The sequence below is a fragment of the Gekko japonicus genome, unplaced genomic scaffold (assembly GCF_001447785.1).
Source record: "Gekko japonicus isolate JY-2015 unplaced genomic scaffold, Gekko_japonicus_V1.1 scaffold4387, whole genome shotgun sequence".
NCBI lineage: Eukaryota > Metazoa > Chordata > Lepidosauria > Squamata > Gekkonidae > Gekko > Gekko japonicus.
In genome coordinates, this window is record NW_015166568.1 from 32,847 (window position 1) to 49,115 (window position 16,269).

General features: G+C 48.2%; 1 protein-coding gene across 1 annotated transcript in view; it reads left to right on the forward strand.

Moving 5' to 3' along the window:
* LOC107111392 overlaps positions 1 to 16,256 on the forward strand; it is a 47,394-nt gene extending 31,138 nt beyond the window's left edge. The window contains exons 5-9 of the mRNA XM_015412358.1: positions 2,815 to 2,984; positions 4,481 to 4,610; positions 8,630 to 8,820; positions 10,483 to 10,612; positions 14,651 to 16,256. Coding sequence (XP_015267844.1) covers positions 2,815 to 2,984; positions 4,481 to 4,610; positions 8,630 to 8,820; positions 10,483 to 10,612; positions 14,651 to 16,056 — 2,027 coding nt within the window. The 3' untranslated portion in view covers positions 16,057 to 16,256. The remainder of the gene's footprint in view (positions 1 to 2,814; positions 2,985 to 4,480; positions 4,611 to 8,629; positions 8,821 to 10,482; positions 10,613 to 14,650) is intronic.
* Positions 16,257 to 16,269: the final 13 nt, after the last annotated feature.

Below are 16,269 nucleotides of genomic sequence, written 5' to 3' on the forward strand. Positions count from 1 at the left end.
ATTTTGTGAGCTGCCGGCATTAAAGTTGTGAGCTGCCGGCATTAAAGTAAAGCGATTTGGCTACTGCATAAATTAGTTTGCACTGGAGCCATCCTTCCTGAGCTAAGACAAAAATGTGTGAGCCAGAAGCTAAAAAACTGTGAGCTAGCTCACACTAACTCAGCTTAGAGGGAACACTCTCCTTCACATTCAGAGAGGCACTAATCCTCTGATTCCCAGTGCCAGGAGACAACAACCGTCAGAGAGGCCCACTAGAGCTTTCACGTGAGACTGAAGCCCTCCGCCTACTGAACTATCCCCCCCCCCCGCTTTATCCCTTTGACCACCTATAGTCCGGCACTCTCTGAGCAAGCGCTGCTCTCCAAAAATCCCAGGCAGAGTAAAGCCTTTTGCAGCTTCTGCTGCCCACAGTCGTCTGAATCTGGAGATGCTGAGCCTACCTTTCCTTCCCCACTCGTCCAGCCAAGCGCTTTCCCGGAGATCTGCACCCACAAGAACACAATCAGCAGCAGCAGCACCGTTCAGGGAGCGGGGAGAAGAGCTGCAGGAGGTCCGATTTCCCAGGGAGAAAAGTCACAGCCAGAGGGCGGGGAGGGGCCGGGGGCGGTGGCATTGTTTACATCCGGCTCTGGCGCCGTGTTCTGGTCCTCTCTAGCCTTCTGCAGATTCCTCACTTTAACCCTTAAGGTGCCAGATCCCAAAACAATCAAGGAGGATTCAGGTGGCTGGGTAGATGCACCACCCCCTATAGATTGATATAGTGGTAGATGCCGGTCTGAGTTCAGTGGCGGATTCCAATGTTCCCTCTAAGCTGTGGAGTCTTGTGAGCAAAAATTCTACTTTGTGAGCTACTGGCACTAAAGTTGTGAGCGAGCGATTTGGCTGCTGCATAAATCAATCAGTTCTGGAGCCACCCTTCCTGAGCGAAGACACGAATGCGTGAGCCGGAGGCTAGAAAACGGTGAGCTAGCTCACGCTAACTGAGCTTAGAGGGAACCCTGCCCACAACCCCTCTGCTGTGAGGCAGAGGTGGAGAAATACACGTCTTTATAATGTCACATTTTATGATGTTCTACATTCGCAGGAAGGGAAGAAGAGTTGGTCATCGGACTTTATGGTATCTTCTGCATAGATTTATGGTCGTTTTATGGCCTTTCAGGGGTGACTTTGCAGTCAGTAAGGCATTGGCCCGGGATATTTGCATGTGGTTTTGAGCTGCATGTTTTCATCCCAGTTGAGAAAATGTGGAACAAATGCTAGATGCAGAATCACCCCAACAGAGCCTCAACCTTAGTGGTGACCCAAGCAGCTTATGCCATTCCCCTCTCTGCTTTATCCTCAGAACAGCCCTGTGAGGTAGGTGAGGCTGAGAGGGTGTGAGTGGACCAAGGGCACCAGGAGCCATAAGTGGCAGAGCGGGGACTCTAATTTGGGTCTCCCAGATCCTAGCCTGACACTCATTACTTCTACACCACACTGGTTCTGCTACTAGTTCTGTACCGTGTTTTATATTTTCGAATGACTGTTAAAGCGTTTAAACCAAGAGTGTCCATGTGGTTTCTTCCAGGTTTCCTTAGAGGGGAAACGACCGGCCGTGTGTTGATGCTTAAAGGCTCCAGAGCAAGTCCCATATCCAAACAGACTCTTCCCTCACAAAGGGAAAACCTCTGCACATGCTCAGAAGCACTCCATTCCCTTTGGAATTGCCACATGAGTGGTAAGATGCTCCCTGCATCTGCTCGGCAGTGTTCAGCAGAAGATGCCACAAAGCCAGAGTTGCCAATTTGACTGCAGCCAGACGTCATCCACACACCCAGTCAGAATGAGCACCACATTCTTGTGGTTAGTGTCTTCCGTGTGTGAGTGGGGGGCCTCCACGCACCTTGTGTGTTATTTTGGAGTAATTAGTCACTGCATTCATGTAACCAGTTGCTATTTGTCTTAGTTTTCTTTGGCTGGCCATTTCCTTAACCTGTTCTCTTTGCTTTACCCAGAAGGAAGACGTAAGCATTTCATATGCCATCGATATACTGGGCTCTGATACAACTATTCAGTCACAGTCTTTTTGCGACTTTGGTGCTACCTTGTTGTTGTTCAGTCACACAGTCGAGTCCGACTCTTCGCGACCCCATGGACCAGATCCCGCCAGGCCCTCCTGTCTTCCGCTGTCCTCTGAAGTTTGCTCAATTTCATATTCCTTGCATCTAGGGGTGATTAAAGATGCAAATGAACGCCTTGCTTATATGACACCTGGAGCTGCTGTGGTTCAAGTGGTTAAGACGCTGAACTGCAGGCTGTGGAAGGTCAGTAGTCCAGCAGTTCGAGACCCGGGTGCCGAGTGAGCTCCCGTCTCTAGTTCCAGCTCCTGCCAACCTAGCAGTTCGAAAGCAAGAAATTGCAAGTAGATAAATAGGGACCACTTCGGTGGGAAGGTAACAGCGTTCCGGCGCCTTGGTGTTTAGTCATGCCGGCCACATAACCACGGAAACGTCTTCGGACAGCGCTGGCTCCGCAACCCTAGAGTCGGACTCGACTGGCTTTCGAGCAAGGGAACCTTTACCTTTTAGAATATCCTGGGAGGACCTCTTTGGGGCTCGCAAGGGCATCTGGGAAGTGTAGTTCCCAACGGGAGAACAACGCGCCGCGCGATAACGAATGTCAAAGATTTGGGCAGAAAGGGCTTCTTCCCCATTGCGCCAGCTGGTGTCTCATGCAGTGAAGACGTCCTAGCAAGCTGCCCCAAACAACCACAGAAGAATGAGAAAACCTTCCACGGACTCCTGTTATTCCGTTAAGACTTTCTTCTTGTTCCAGAGAACTGCATTTCCCAGAAGGCCCTGCGAGTCTCGGTTTCCCGAAGGGGGGTGGTCCTAGAGGGGAAGAAGGAAATTTGGGGAGGGAGTGTGGCATTCCGGGAGGCGCCTCTCCTTCCTGGTTCCCCCTGGCTGGAGGGAGAATTTGGCTTTTGCACGCTTGCAGGACGGGTGAGTTGAGGTTTTCATAAAAGAGTTCTTGGGCAAGAACCGGGGAGTTTAAATACGTGGGAAGATGAAGAGCGGGCCGGCCGGAGGGAGCGCGGAGAAAGGGGGTCCCCCCCTCCAATGCTCCCTCTAAGCTGTGAAGTCTTGTGAGCAAAAATTCTACTTTGTGAGCTACTGGCATTAAAAGTTGTGAGCAAGCAAATTGGCTACTGCATACATTAGTTTGCTCTGGAGCCGTCCTTCCTGAGCTGAGACAAAACTGTGTGAGCCAGAGGCCAAAAAACTGTGAGCTAGCTCACACTAACTCAGCTTAGAGACAAGGATCTGTATGGGGCAGGGCCCCCCCCCCTTTGTTTTCACCCACTTGAATGTCCTCCCTGCAACCAGCCTGAGCAGACGGACTCCTGGCCTGATCCAGCAGGGTTCGTTGTTATTGGGCCCTGTCGCTTGCTGAACTCGCAGTTTTGTTTTTCGCACGCTCCAGGGGCTAACCCGCAAAAGGGGTGCTCGGCTGTATTTTGCTCTTGTAAGTCTATTTTCAGTACATACTGTTGCTTTCTCTGGCTTAGGGCACGACCCCAGGGAGCATCCTCCTCCAGACGATCTCTGATTCTGAATGGCCGGCTGGTCTGAAGGTTTGTGAAGGAGGGGCTCTCCTCCATCCTCCCTGGTTTGCCCTCCACCATCCTGGCTTCTCTGGAGTAAGCCATCACTTCCATTGCAAAATAGCAGAGGGATTTTCTGTTGTTAATCGGAGCCAGGGTATTTCCATTTCCATTTTTGGCATCTCGACTCCCACAATTATCCTGAAGCTGGTGTCCAATTTCGCATCTCCCAGCTTTCATCTTGTGATGACAGATAAAAATAATTCATCCCTTGCTAATTTCGTGCCTCATGTGTAACTTTGCCTTAAATCTTCGCCTTTTGTTTGAAATCCAGAATCTGTTCGGATGTTGTATAAAACTGGAGTCATTTTACAAGGCCTGCTGCAAAGCAGCAGGTTTGTGCTGGGTATTTTGTGCCCCGCGTCTCTCACCCACCAAGCCCCAAGGATCACATGATGGACAGGCCTCTTGGCTTTGTTAGGTTAAAAATGGAACAAAAACAGGATGAGTTTAATTAGGCCAGTCGATGTTTACAGATCTGGATGCAAGCCTTTGAGTAACACAGAACACCTCTGCAGGGAAAAAAATGTTTAAAACAGAAACCTTCTGTGAAATTTCCATATATTTCTGGGGTTAAATGTCCAAGATAGTATTGTTAAAAGTGGTATACAGTCAAATAGGGTGTTTGTTTTTTCCTTTAATTGAACTTAACCAAGAGAAGCCTTGTTCTGTGCAATTTCCTGAGTTTCTATTTCTTGAAGGTTTTCATTTCTGAAGGTTTGATGTATTCCATTTTTTTTATAGCAACTGAGTGGCCGATGGGCTTCTTCTTTCATTCTTGAATGCTTGATAACAGGAATAGATTGCCAACTGGGCCCTATTTTCCTCTTTCAGAGATCCTCAATATCCTTTGAGGAGGTAGCCGTGTCCTTTACGGAGGAAGAATGGAATCTCCTGGATCCAGCCCAGAGGAACTTCTACTGGGAAGTGATGCAGGAAACGTATGAGACGGTGGCCTTTTTGGGTAAGGATCTTTCTCCTTTTATGAAAATCGTGGGAGAGACGTTCCAGGCAAAATCTTGGAGGAGAACATGAAAGTCAACTGTGAGGAAGGTGGTAGGCCGGGGAAGAGAAGCCAGGCAAGAGACGCTGCTTTTCCTCCTAACGTTCTGCTGTTCCTTGGCCAGTTAAGATCAGGGAGGAGCCAAGGAAAGTCCAGACTAGGCCGTGTCCACTTCACCTCAGAGCATCAGATACCGTCAGAACGCTAACAGACAGATGGACCATGACCATTTTGCCTTTACTGTAGGGCAGTGGTGGTGAACCTATGGCACGGGTGCCAGAGGTGGCACTCAGAGCCCTCTCTGTGGGCACGCCATCGCCCCAGCCAGGCCCAGACCATCATTAAAGTGTCGGATTCTCTGCCAAATAATTTTAAGTAAATGAAAGCATTTGGGATTGCTTTCCTTACTTTGTTTGGATCATCTTAAGTTAATGTATGAGTTGTTTTTTCTAAAGTAAAACCTCAGTATTCAGGTTAAATTGCCGTGTTGGCACTTTGCGATAAATAAGTGGGTTTTGGGTCGCAGTTTGGGCACTCGGTCTCTAAAAGGTTCGCCATCACTGCTGTAGGGCATCAGATAATTTAAAAGAATTAACGCAGAACAAGATGTATGGTGTATGGGGGAATCCCTTCTCTCCTCCCTGTTGTGCAGTGCAGGGAATATCTTTCTGGAAGTTTGGAAGAACAAGGAGGAGAACTTTGGCCTCCTTCCCCCTCCCCCCCCGCTCCCTCCGACAGGGACCCTCCTACCTTCTTTCCCCTGGAGAAACAAAATGGGGTTTCTGCTTCTTCAGCTGCAAGAATCAACTCCCCCAGTCAGCAATTTCTGTTTTTTAAGTACAGCTGGACCAGTCCAGTTGTCGGTCTAGTCCAGGGCCCTGTTTCACATGGTGGGGAATCAGTTGCCCTGGAGAGCATCCTCCATTTTATCCTCATGAGAACATAAGAGACGCCAATGTTGGATCAGGCCAATGGCCCATCCAGTCCAACACTCTGTCACACAGTGGCCAAAAATACCAGGTGCCATCAGAAGGTCCAGCAGTGGGGCCAGGACACTAGAAGCCCTCCCACTGTTGCCCCTCCCCCCCAAGCACCAAGAATACAGAGCATCACTTTCCCCAGACTGAGAGTTCCTACCTATACCTTGTGGCTATAGCCACTGATGGACCTCTGCTCCAACCCTGTGAAGTTAGTCTGGATGAGAGTGTGTTATGGGCCCAAGGTCACCCAGGAAGTATCCAGGGAAGAGTCCTTGGTCTTTAAAGCTGGTCCTCTTAGATCCTAATCGGACACTCTGACCACTATGCCACACTGTCTGAAAACTCAGAGAAGCGTCTTTTGTTTTGTACAGGAGGGAATATTTTCCACCCTGTGCTGCCTCCTGGCTTCTCATGAGTAAACCTTTGCTTCCATTGCAAGCGCCACAGGGATGCTCTGGAGGTAAATCTGGGCCAGGATATTGCATTTCCCTTCCTTTTTGGCACTGCTGCTCCCGTGATCATCCTAAAGCTGGTGGCCAGTTTTCCTGTGCCTAATCTTGGTTCCTGATGAGGTATGCCACAAGATGCAGATGGCATATTCTATCTGGGGCAGTGATGCTCTTTACTGGTGCTTGGGGAGCAACAGTGGAAGGGCTTCTGGAGTTCTTGCACCTCCACTTGCACCTGCTGGATGACCTTGGGCAAGCCATAGTTCTGATAAGAGCTGTCCTTGAAAGGGCCATTCTGGAAAGAGCTCTCTCAGCCCCACCTACCTTACAGGGTGTCTGCTGTGGGGAGGGGGAGGAGTTTGTAAGCCGCTCTGAGACTCCTTTGGGTAGTGAAGGGCGGCATATGAATCCAATCTCCTCCTCCTCCTCCTCTTCTTCTTCTTCTTCTTCTTCTTCTTCTTCTTCTTCTTCTTCTTCTTCTTCTTCTTCTTCTTCTTCTTCTTGGCACCTGGGTTTTGGCCACCGTGTGACACGGAGTGCTGGTCTGAATGGGCCACTGTCCTGATACAACATGGCTCCTCTTATGTTCTTCTGTTCTTTTATGCCAGCCACGAAAAGACAGACCCTTCTTCTCTGTGATGCCTCCTGGCTTCTCACGAGTAAACCTTTGCCTTATTTGAAACCCCACAGGCATCAGGGTCAGGAAAGTATGATTCCATTTGTTTTTGACACTGCTATTCCCACAATGATCATCCTAAAACTGGTGGCCCATTTTCCAGTGCCTGGCCTTGATTCCTGATGAAATATGCCTGCCACAAAAAGACAGACAGACAGACACATCCCTTTCTTAATACAGATGAGACCCCCACTCACTCTCCTTGCCACCCCCATAACGTGCTGCACGCACGGTATTCTTTCACAAGGGAGAGACCCCTGCACCCTCCACAGGTTAACACCGTATGTTCTGTTTTGCCATATTTTTCTTCTATAATGGTGTTTTCAGTACAATTCCTTCCTCAAGATCTTCCTTTGCTGCTTCCTCTGTAGTAAGAATCCAGTGCCAGTTGTGCTCAAGAAGAGCTCTTCACTGGCCAATTTCTCATGGTACAGATGACCTTCAGGAACCCTCATCCGAGTCTTAGTTTGAACCCCGGGCTCCATGACCCTAGTCCAGCATTCCAACAATTTCCCCACACAAGCCCTGACAGATCAGGGAAGTGGTTAAACCCCCCTGTGCTTTTTCACAGAGTGGATATTTTTCACCCTTCTGTCTCTGCTGCTGGCACTTTCCTGGCTTCTCATGAATAAACCTTTGGCTCCATTACAAATAGTGGAGGGATGTCATGATTACTGTATTTCCAGTTCTCCACTGTTGTTTGCGTGGTAGAAGCCTTCCCCTCGGCCATGTGATATTCTTGGGGTAGCCAGTGGAAAGGGTTTGGGGTTCTGCTGTGAGGTAAGCTTTGTATTGAGCCTGAAGAAGACAGAGGTCACTGAAGCAGGGGGTTTCATAAAACAAGGAAGAAGATTTATGCATACACACAGGAGGCTGCCCCACAAGGCAGCAAATGAAACAGGAAGCCTTCTCTTCCATGTTATTATTTTTATTGTTATTTATTTAATTAATTTATACCCCACCCTTTCTGTGAAGTAGGCTCAGGGTGGCTTACACAATTTTATACATAAATAACCGTTAAAACCCACATAAAATAATCTAAAAACAGTTCAATTAAAACAATTCGGTATCGTAAAGTGCTGGCGATCATTAGTTATTGCTTAACGATGGTGTACTGTATGAGTAGGAGCTGCGGTGGCTCAAGTAGTTAAGACGCTGAACTGCAGGCTGTGGAAGGTCGGTAGTTCAGCAGTTCGAGACCCGGGTGCCGCATGACGGAGTGAGCTCCCGTCTCTAGTTCCAGCTCCTGCCAACCTAGCAGTTCGAAAGCAAGAAATTGCAAGTAGATAAATAGGGACCACTTCGGTGGGAAGGTAACAGCGTTCCATGCGCCTTGGTGTTTAGTCATGCCGGCCACATGACCATGGAAACGTCTTCGGACAGCGCTGGCTCTTCGGCTTTGAAACGGAGATGAGCACCGCAACCCTAGAGTCGGATTCGACAGGCTTTTGAGCAAGGGAACCTTTACCTTTACCTTACTGTATGAGTGCAGGCAAGGTCTAATTGAATGTTCTGCTCCATGACCTTCCTGATATGAGTGGCGGCGCAGGCAGTAGATGTCAAAGCCAAGACCCAGGGCTCTATAATTGGGATTGTTGGCCATGGCTCCTTAGTTGAAGGCCTGGTGGAAGAGCTCCGTCTTGCAGGCCCTGCAGAACTGTAAAAGATCCCACGGGGCCCTGATCTTTTCTGGGAGCTCGTTCCACCAGTATGGAGCCACCACTGAGAAGGCCCCGGGCCCTGGTAGTAGCCAGCCTGGCATCCCTGGGGCCTGGGAGGGCCAGTCGATTTTGAGACCCCGACCGTTTGGGGTATGTATGGGGAAAGGTGGTCCCTCAGGTTGCCAAATACTTTGGTTTTTGGGTCTTGTTGCAGGGGACTACGTTTCCCAGAAGGCCTCGCAAGCACCAGAAAGGCCAACCCTGCCTTTTCTGGGTGTCCTGGGGACAGTTTGTCCTAGACAGGGAGAAAGAAATTTGGGGAACATGGAATTCCACTGGGCCTCTCTTCTTTCTCGTTTCCCCCGGCTGGAGGAAGAATTTGGTTCTTCAGTATCTGCAGGAAAGGTGAGTTTAGGATTTCCTCAACAGCTCTTGGGCAAGAATAGGGGAGGGGAGGGGAAATGTGCGTGAAGAGGAGTGAAAGAGGAAGAGGTGATGAGGGGGGAGCATTGGGAGAGGGGTTTCCTGGGTAGGATCTGTGTGTGTGTGGGGGGGCGCTTTTGTTTTCACTCACTTGAATGTGTTCCTGGCAGCTGGCCAGGGTTTATTTGTTTTTTAAAAACTTAGATGGACCCTCAAGTCTGATCCTGCAGGGTTCATTGTCTGTCCTTATTGGGCCCTGTAACACTGCCGCCCACACAGTGTTGTTGGGTTTTTTTGCATAATCCACGGGCTACACCCAAAGAGGTGTCTGGCCATATTTTGCTCTCGGAATTGTATTCTCAGTGCATACATTCCAATGAGCATCACCCTCAAGAAGATCTCTGAACTGAAAACCGGTCTGAAGGTTCATTTTGCAAAGGAGGGGATCCACCCCCACCCTCCCTGTCTTTGCTGCCTCCACCGTCCAGTCTTCTTGGGAGTAAACCATCACTTCCACTGCAGAATAGCAGAAGGGTGTTCTCTTGTTAATGTGGCCCAGGATGTTCCGCTTTCCTTCATCTTCAGCGTCGCAGCGCCTGCAGGCATCCTGAAGGCTTGTGCCAATTTTGAGACTCCTGGCTTTCATTTTATTATTCCAGATAAAACTAATTCCCCTACTCCCAATTTAGTGATTTTTCTGCAATTTGGTTATCTTTGCTTTAAACTGTTGCTTTTGTTTGAAATCCAAAATCGAATGAGATCGTGCAGTGGCTTACTTTCCATTGAAGGGCGTGCTGTACAAATTGCTGTCATTCCACAACGCACAAATATCTGTAAAGGTCTTTGAGGCAGCCGGTTTGTGCTGGGAGTTTTGTGCCCTGCATCTCTCACCCACCAAGCCCCAAGGATCACAAGGCCTGGAGTGAATAGGCCTTCGGTTTGTCAAGGGAAAAACAGAACAAAAGACACCTTGACTTTAATTAGGCCAGTTTATGTTTACAGAACTGGATGCAAGTTTTAGAGTAACACAGAGTGCCTCCGCAGACAAAAATGTTTATAGCAGAAATCTTCTATGTATTTCTGGGGACAAACATGCAAGATAGTATAGGATCAGCTTTACAGTCAATTGGGGTTTTTTAACATTTCATTGGACTCAGCCAAGAGAATCCCAGTTCCTTGCAATTTTCTGAGTTTATATTTCTTGGAGACTTCCAGTATAACTGTCAGAGGCTGAAACAAGTAATGCAGTTTTGCTTGCCATCAGTTTGAGGTACTGCAGCCAGTTTGGTGTAGTGGTTAAGTGCGCAGACGCTAATCTGGGAGAGCCAGGTTTGATTCCCCACTCCTCCACTTGCACCTGCTGATGTGACCTTGGGTCAGTCACAAGCTCTGGCACAGCTGTCCTTGAAAAAGAGCAGTTTGTGTCAGAGTTCTCTCAGCCCCACCCACCTCACAGGGTGTCTGTTGTGGGGAGGGGAAGGGAAAGGAGTTTGTAAGCCGCTCTGAGACTCCAAGTGAAGGGCGGGGTATAAATCCAATCTCTTCTTCTTCTTTTAATCGAGTGTCCAGTGGGATTCTTCTTTCTTTCTTGAATGTTCGGTGACATGAATAGATTATCAGCTGGGCCATATTTTCCTCTTTCAGAGATCCCCAGTGTCCTTTGAGGAGGTAGCCGTGTCCTTCACAGAAGAAGAATGGAGTCTGTTGGATCCAGCCCAAAGAAACTTCTACTGGGAAGTGCTGGAGGAAAACTATGAGACGGTGGCCTCTCTCGGTAAGGGTTAGGGTTAGGGTTAGGGTCACACATTTTTGTCTCAGCTCAGGAAGGGGTGGCTCCAGAGCAAACTGACTGATGCAGTAGTCAAATCGCTCACTCACAACTTTAATGCCAGCAGCTCACAAAGTAGGATTTTTGCTCACAAGACTCCACGGCTTAGAGGGAACATTGGTGGACGGTGACAGAAGTTTCCGGTCAAGAGGGCATGGCCAGGTTAGAAATTAGCCTCTGAATCAGAAATCAAGCCGGAGTGCAGTAGCCCCTTGGGAACTAACACAGCTTATGCTGGAGTCAATTGTGCTGGGGGAGAGGGGCCGTGGCTCAGTGGCAGAGCATCGTCTTGGCATGCAGAAGGCCGCAGGTTCAATCCGCGGCACCTCCAGTTGAAAAGGACCAGGAAGTAGGGGATGTGAAAGACCTCTGCCTGAGACTCTGGAGAGCTGCTGCCAGTCTGAGCAGACAATACTGACCTTGATGGATTCAGTAGAAGGCAGCTTCATGAGTAGGATGAAGGCTGCTCTGATCTGTAGAGAAGGACGATCTCCGGTTAGGTTTCCGCTAGAAAATCCCCGCAGCTCCAGTTTTCTTCTTTGGCCTTTGTATCTTGACACAGAGCGGCTCTCCCATGGTCTTTTCTTTGTGTGACAGAGGAGGGATGGCACTGTTGATTCGACTAGGCCCGAAGAGGGGCCCTCGCTGAGTGGCAGAACATCTGGTCTGCATGTCTAAAGTCAGTCCCTGGCACTTGAAAAAGGGTTTAGACACGATGGTCTTTGGTTGCGGGCAGGGCTATTTCTGGGCAGGAACGCACAGGAACGGAGTTCCGGCTGGCTCCCGAGTCGGCCATGCCCAGCAGGAACTCATTAGCATAATAGGCCACACCCAACAGCAGAAACTCATTAGGATTGGCTACGTGTGTGGGATGTGTGGCCTAACATGCAAAGGAGTTCCTGCTACAAAAAAGGCCCTGAGTTTTGACAACAAACAAGGTGAACAGAATAAGAAGGGAAAGGTGGGTGTGGCTGGATGACCACACTTCTGGTAACATGGGGGTGTGGCCTAATATGCCAATGAGCTGTGCTGTCAGGGGTGTGGCCTAATATGCTAATGAGTTTCTGCTGTTAGGCGTGGCCTGTTATGCAAATGAGTCCCTGCTGGGCTTTTTCTACAAAAAGAGCCCTGGTTGCAGGGCTGGGCAAGGCCCCTGCCTGAGGGCCTCCTGAGGCACCACCCCTTGGAGTGGAATCAGCTGGGTTTGGTGGAAAATTCCAGGCAAACTGTTGCTGGAGAGGAAAATGGGAGTCTCCTGTGAGCTGTCTGTTGTCTGACACAGTCGAAGAGGAAGGAAGGTGGTATTTCACCACCCTCCCTGTTTGTGCTACCTCCTGGCTCCTTGCGACTAGACATTTGCTTCCATTGCAGACCCCATAGAGATGTTCCAGGGATAATCTGGGCCAGGTTGTTCCCTTCTTTCTTGGCACTGCTTCCCCCAAGGTCATCCTGTATTTGGTGGCCAGTTTTCCAGTGGCTAGCCTTGCTTTCTGATGATGAAGAAGAGATTGGATTCATACCCTGCCCTTCACTACCTGAAGGAGTCTCAGGGCAGTTTACAATCCCTTTCCCTTCCCTTCCCCACAGCAGACACCCTGGGAGGTAGGTGGGGCTGAGAGAGCTCTCTTAAGAACTGCCCTCGAAAGCACAGCTCTGAAAGAACTTGTGACTGACCCAAGGTCACACCAGCAGCTGCATGTGGAGGCGTGGGGAATCAAACCTGGTTCTCCCAGATTAGAGTCCGCGCTCCAAACCACTACACCAAACTGGCAGGTACGCCTGCCGCAAAAAGATGGGACAGACCTATCCCTTTATTAATATAGACTAGTCCCCAAGCCTCTCACTCCCCTCGCCAACCCCATAACTTGCTTCACTCACAGTATCTTTTAATATGGGAAAGACCCCCGCACCCTTTCTGGGTTAACACCTAAAGTTCTTTTCTTTCTTTCTTTTTTGGTTCCCCCAGAGGAAATTTTTAAAATTATTTTATATAACTACCAAAAACTACAAAGAAAGAGGGGAAGGGTAACTACATATATTGGGAGAAAGTAAAGAATACCAGCTACTACCTAAAAACCCAAGAGAGGAGATCATCAATAAGCTTGATTACAATGAGCCATAACTTCAATTTCATCTCTATAAACAGAGTCAAACATTTTCATATTTTCTTTCTCCTTGTTTTAAATTTAAACTGCCTGAAAACAATCCCCCCAATCATCACAACATACTATTTAATTCAAGGCACAATTCAGAGTCCTTCAGCCTTTACTTCTTCTTTTCTTTTCTCTTTTCTCTCAGCTTACATGGACTTCTTGGGGCTGCAACACCTCAAGTTCTGTTCAACCATAATTTTTGCCTGTAACAGGAAGTATTTTCAGTACAATTCCTTCCTGGAGAGCTTCCTTTGGGGCTTCCCGTACAGGATGATTCAAATCTCAGTCATGCGGAAGACGACCTCTTCCCGTGCCAATTTCTCCTGGCCCAGTTGACCTCCAGGAACTCCCACCACCAATGTTCCCTCTAAACTGTGGAGTCTTGTGAGCAAAAATTCTAATTCGTGAGCTACTGGCATTAAAATTGTGAGTGAACTATTTGGCTACTGCAGAAATTCTGCATAAGTTAGTTTGCTCTGGAGCCGTCCTTCCTGAGCGAAGACAAAAAATGTGTGAGCTGGAGGCTGAAAAACTGTGAGCTAGCTCACACTAACTCAGCTTAGAGGGAACACTGCCCACCACGTTCCCGTTTCCTGTTATTATAGCTGGGAGCCCACTCCTCCTTGCTCCACTCACCAACCCCATAGTTCACTGCAGGGGCTATCTCGTGTTATTAGATGTGTGGCCCCCTTATGATAGATAAAGAGATAGTACTGAATGAGCAGCTCTGCCTAAGGTGGCCGTCTCCCAGGTCGGTCCTGGAGGTTTCCCTGATTTACTGCTGATCTCCTGGCTACACAGTTTAGATCCCGTGGAGGAAATGGCTTCTATTGTTGATGACTCCGAAACATAATACCTCCTGAGCAGTGTCCCCTCTAAGCTGAGTGAGTGTGAAGAAGAAGAAGAAGAGATTGGATTTATACCCTGCCCTTCGCTACCCAAAGGTGTCTCAGAGCGGCTTACAAACTTCTCTTCCCTTCCCCTCCCCACGACAGACACCCTGTGAGGTAGGTGGGGCTGAGAGAACTCTGACACAAACTGTTCTTTTTCAAGGACAGCTGTGCCAGAGCTTGTGACTGACCCAAGGTCACATCAGCAGGTGCAAGTGGAGGAGTGGGGAATCAAACCCGGTTCTCCCAAATTAGAGTCCGCCCACTTAACCACTACACCAAACTGGCTCTTAACCACTACACCAAACATGTCATCAAGTTGCAGGCAGCTTATGGTGTGTCGATAGGGGTTTTCAAAGCAAGAAACTACCAGAGGATATTTGCTATTCCTTTCCTCTGCATAACACCCTAGAATTTCTTGGTGGCCTCCCATCCAAATACTATTTCACCTCTATGGGGACTCAGAGTGGCTTAGATTGTTCTCCTCCCTTCCGTCTCAGCCTTACAACAACCTTTTCCTTTAAACAAGGGAAAGCACTTATTTTCCCATTCTGTCTCTGCGTGCTTCGTAAATTAACAACACAAAACACATTAATCTTAATGTTGTCTCAATAGCAGCTTTCTGTAAGAGAAGCAACAAAACCCGTCAGTCTTCCTTGGATCAACTCCTTCTCCCTTTCCAAGACATCCTGGTGTGTGGTTAGATATTACTGAGGTTGTTCCAGGCCCCCAGCTCTCATTGTAGAAAGCACCATTCGCCACTGACTGTACCTGCTACCTGGTACTTGAACAGAAACAGAAAACCTTTATTCGACATAACATAGATAAATCAAACAAAGGAAAAAGTTAAAGGGTAGGTGCAAGGAACAACATCAACCAATATTCCCAACCTGGTACTTGTATTTTTTCATTCGTCTTTGATTTCTGTCTCTCTTTTGCAGTTGCAGATGTGAGGGAGATGGCGAGTGAGAAGGAATCAGGAAGGACGGTTGCGGGAAAAGTGGAAGACCTGCAGGTAGAAGCGAAGTCTGGGGATCAAGTGCTGCCGGGGAGACAGTGCAGAATGACAAGGGAAACAGAAGAGAGGCAGTGGAAGGAATTGGTTGACTGTCAGAGCAGAACTCAGCCTGAGGTCTCCGCCCAGGATGAAACGTGGAACAGAAAGGGAAGCTACGATTCCATGGATAAGGAAGGGTTGGGCTACAGACTCAGTTTTAGAACATTTCTGACTGTTACAACATCCTGGAAAACGTATACATGCTTGGAATGTGGAAGGATTTTCTCTGACAATAGCCACCTAACAGCACATCAAAAGGTTCACACAGGGGAGAAGCCATATAAATGCCTGGAGTGTGGAAAGAGCTTCTTTCATAAGAGTAGCCTAACTGCACATCAAAAGACTCATATGGGGGAGAAGACATATAAATGCTTGCAGTGTGGAAAGAGCTTCTTTTGCAATCGTCACCTAACTAAACATCAAAAGATTCATACCGGAGAGAAGCCATATAAATGTGTGAAATGCGGAAAGAGTTTCTACCAGAATGTCCACCTAAGAACACATCAAAAGATTCATACAGGGGAGAAGCCATATAAATGCTTGGAGTGTGGAAAGAGCTTCTCTGAGAATGCCACCCTAACTGGACATCTAAGGATTCATACAGGGCAGAAGCCATATAAATGCCTGGAGTGTGGGAAAAGCTTCTTTCAGAAAAAAAGCCTAACTACACATCAAAGGATTCATACAGGGGGGAAGCCATATAAATGCTTGGAGTGTGGAAAGAGTTTCTTGTGCAGTGGCCACCTAACTACACATCAGAAGGTTCACACTGGAGAGAAGCCATATAAATGTCAGGAGTGTGGAAAGAGTTTCTTTTCCAATGGCCACCTATCTGCACATTGGAAAGTTCATACAGGTGAGAAGCCATATAAATGCTTGGAGTGTGGAAAGAGCTTCATTTGGAATGGCTGCCTAACTGCACATCATAGGATTCATACAGGGGAGAAGCCCTATAAATGCCTGGAGTGTGGGAAGAGCTTCTTTCGGAGTAGCCACTTAACTACACATCAAAAGGTTCACACTGGAGTGAAGCCATATAAGTGCTTAGAGTGTGGAAAGTGCTTCCATTCCTGTAGTCATTTAACTAGACACCAAACGATTCACACAGGGGAGAAGCCGTATAAATGCTTGGAGTGTGGAAAGAGTTTCTCTCGATATGACCACCTAACTGTACATCAAAAGGTTCACACTGGGGAAAAGCCATATAAATGCTTCGAGTGTGGAAAGTGTTTTTCTCAAAACTGCCATCGAAAGGCACATGAAAAGGTTCACCTGGGAGAAACCATATGAATGCCTGGAGTATGGAAAGAGGATGAGTCAGAGGTGAAGCCTTACCTTCCACCACAAGGTTCACACAGGGGAAGAGCCCTCCAATCAGTTAGCATGTGGGCAATCGGTTAAAGTGGCTGACCTTGCCAATTTGTTCTCATGGCCTGTTTTATCATACTTCCCTGGGTAAGGCCCATCTCTGTGCCCATGTCTCCCCTTTCTGTCCATCCCCTC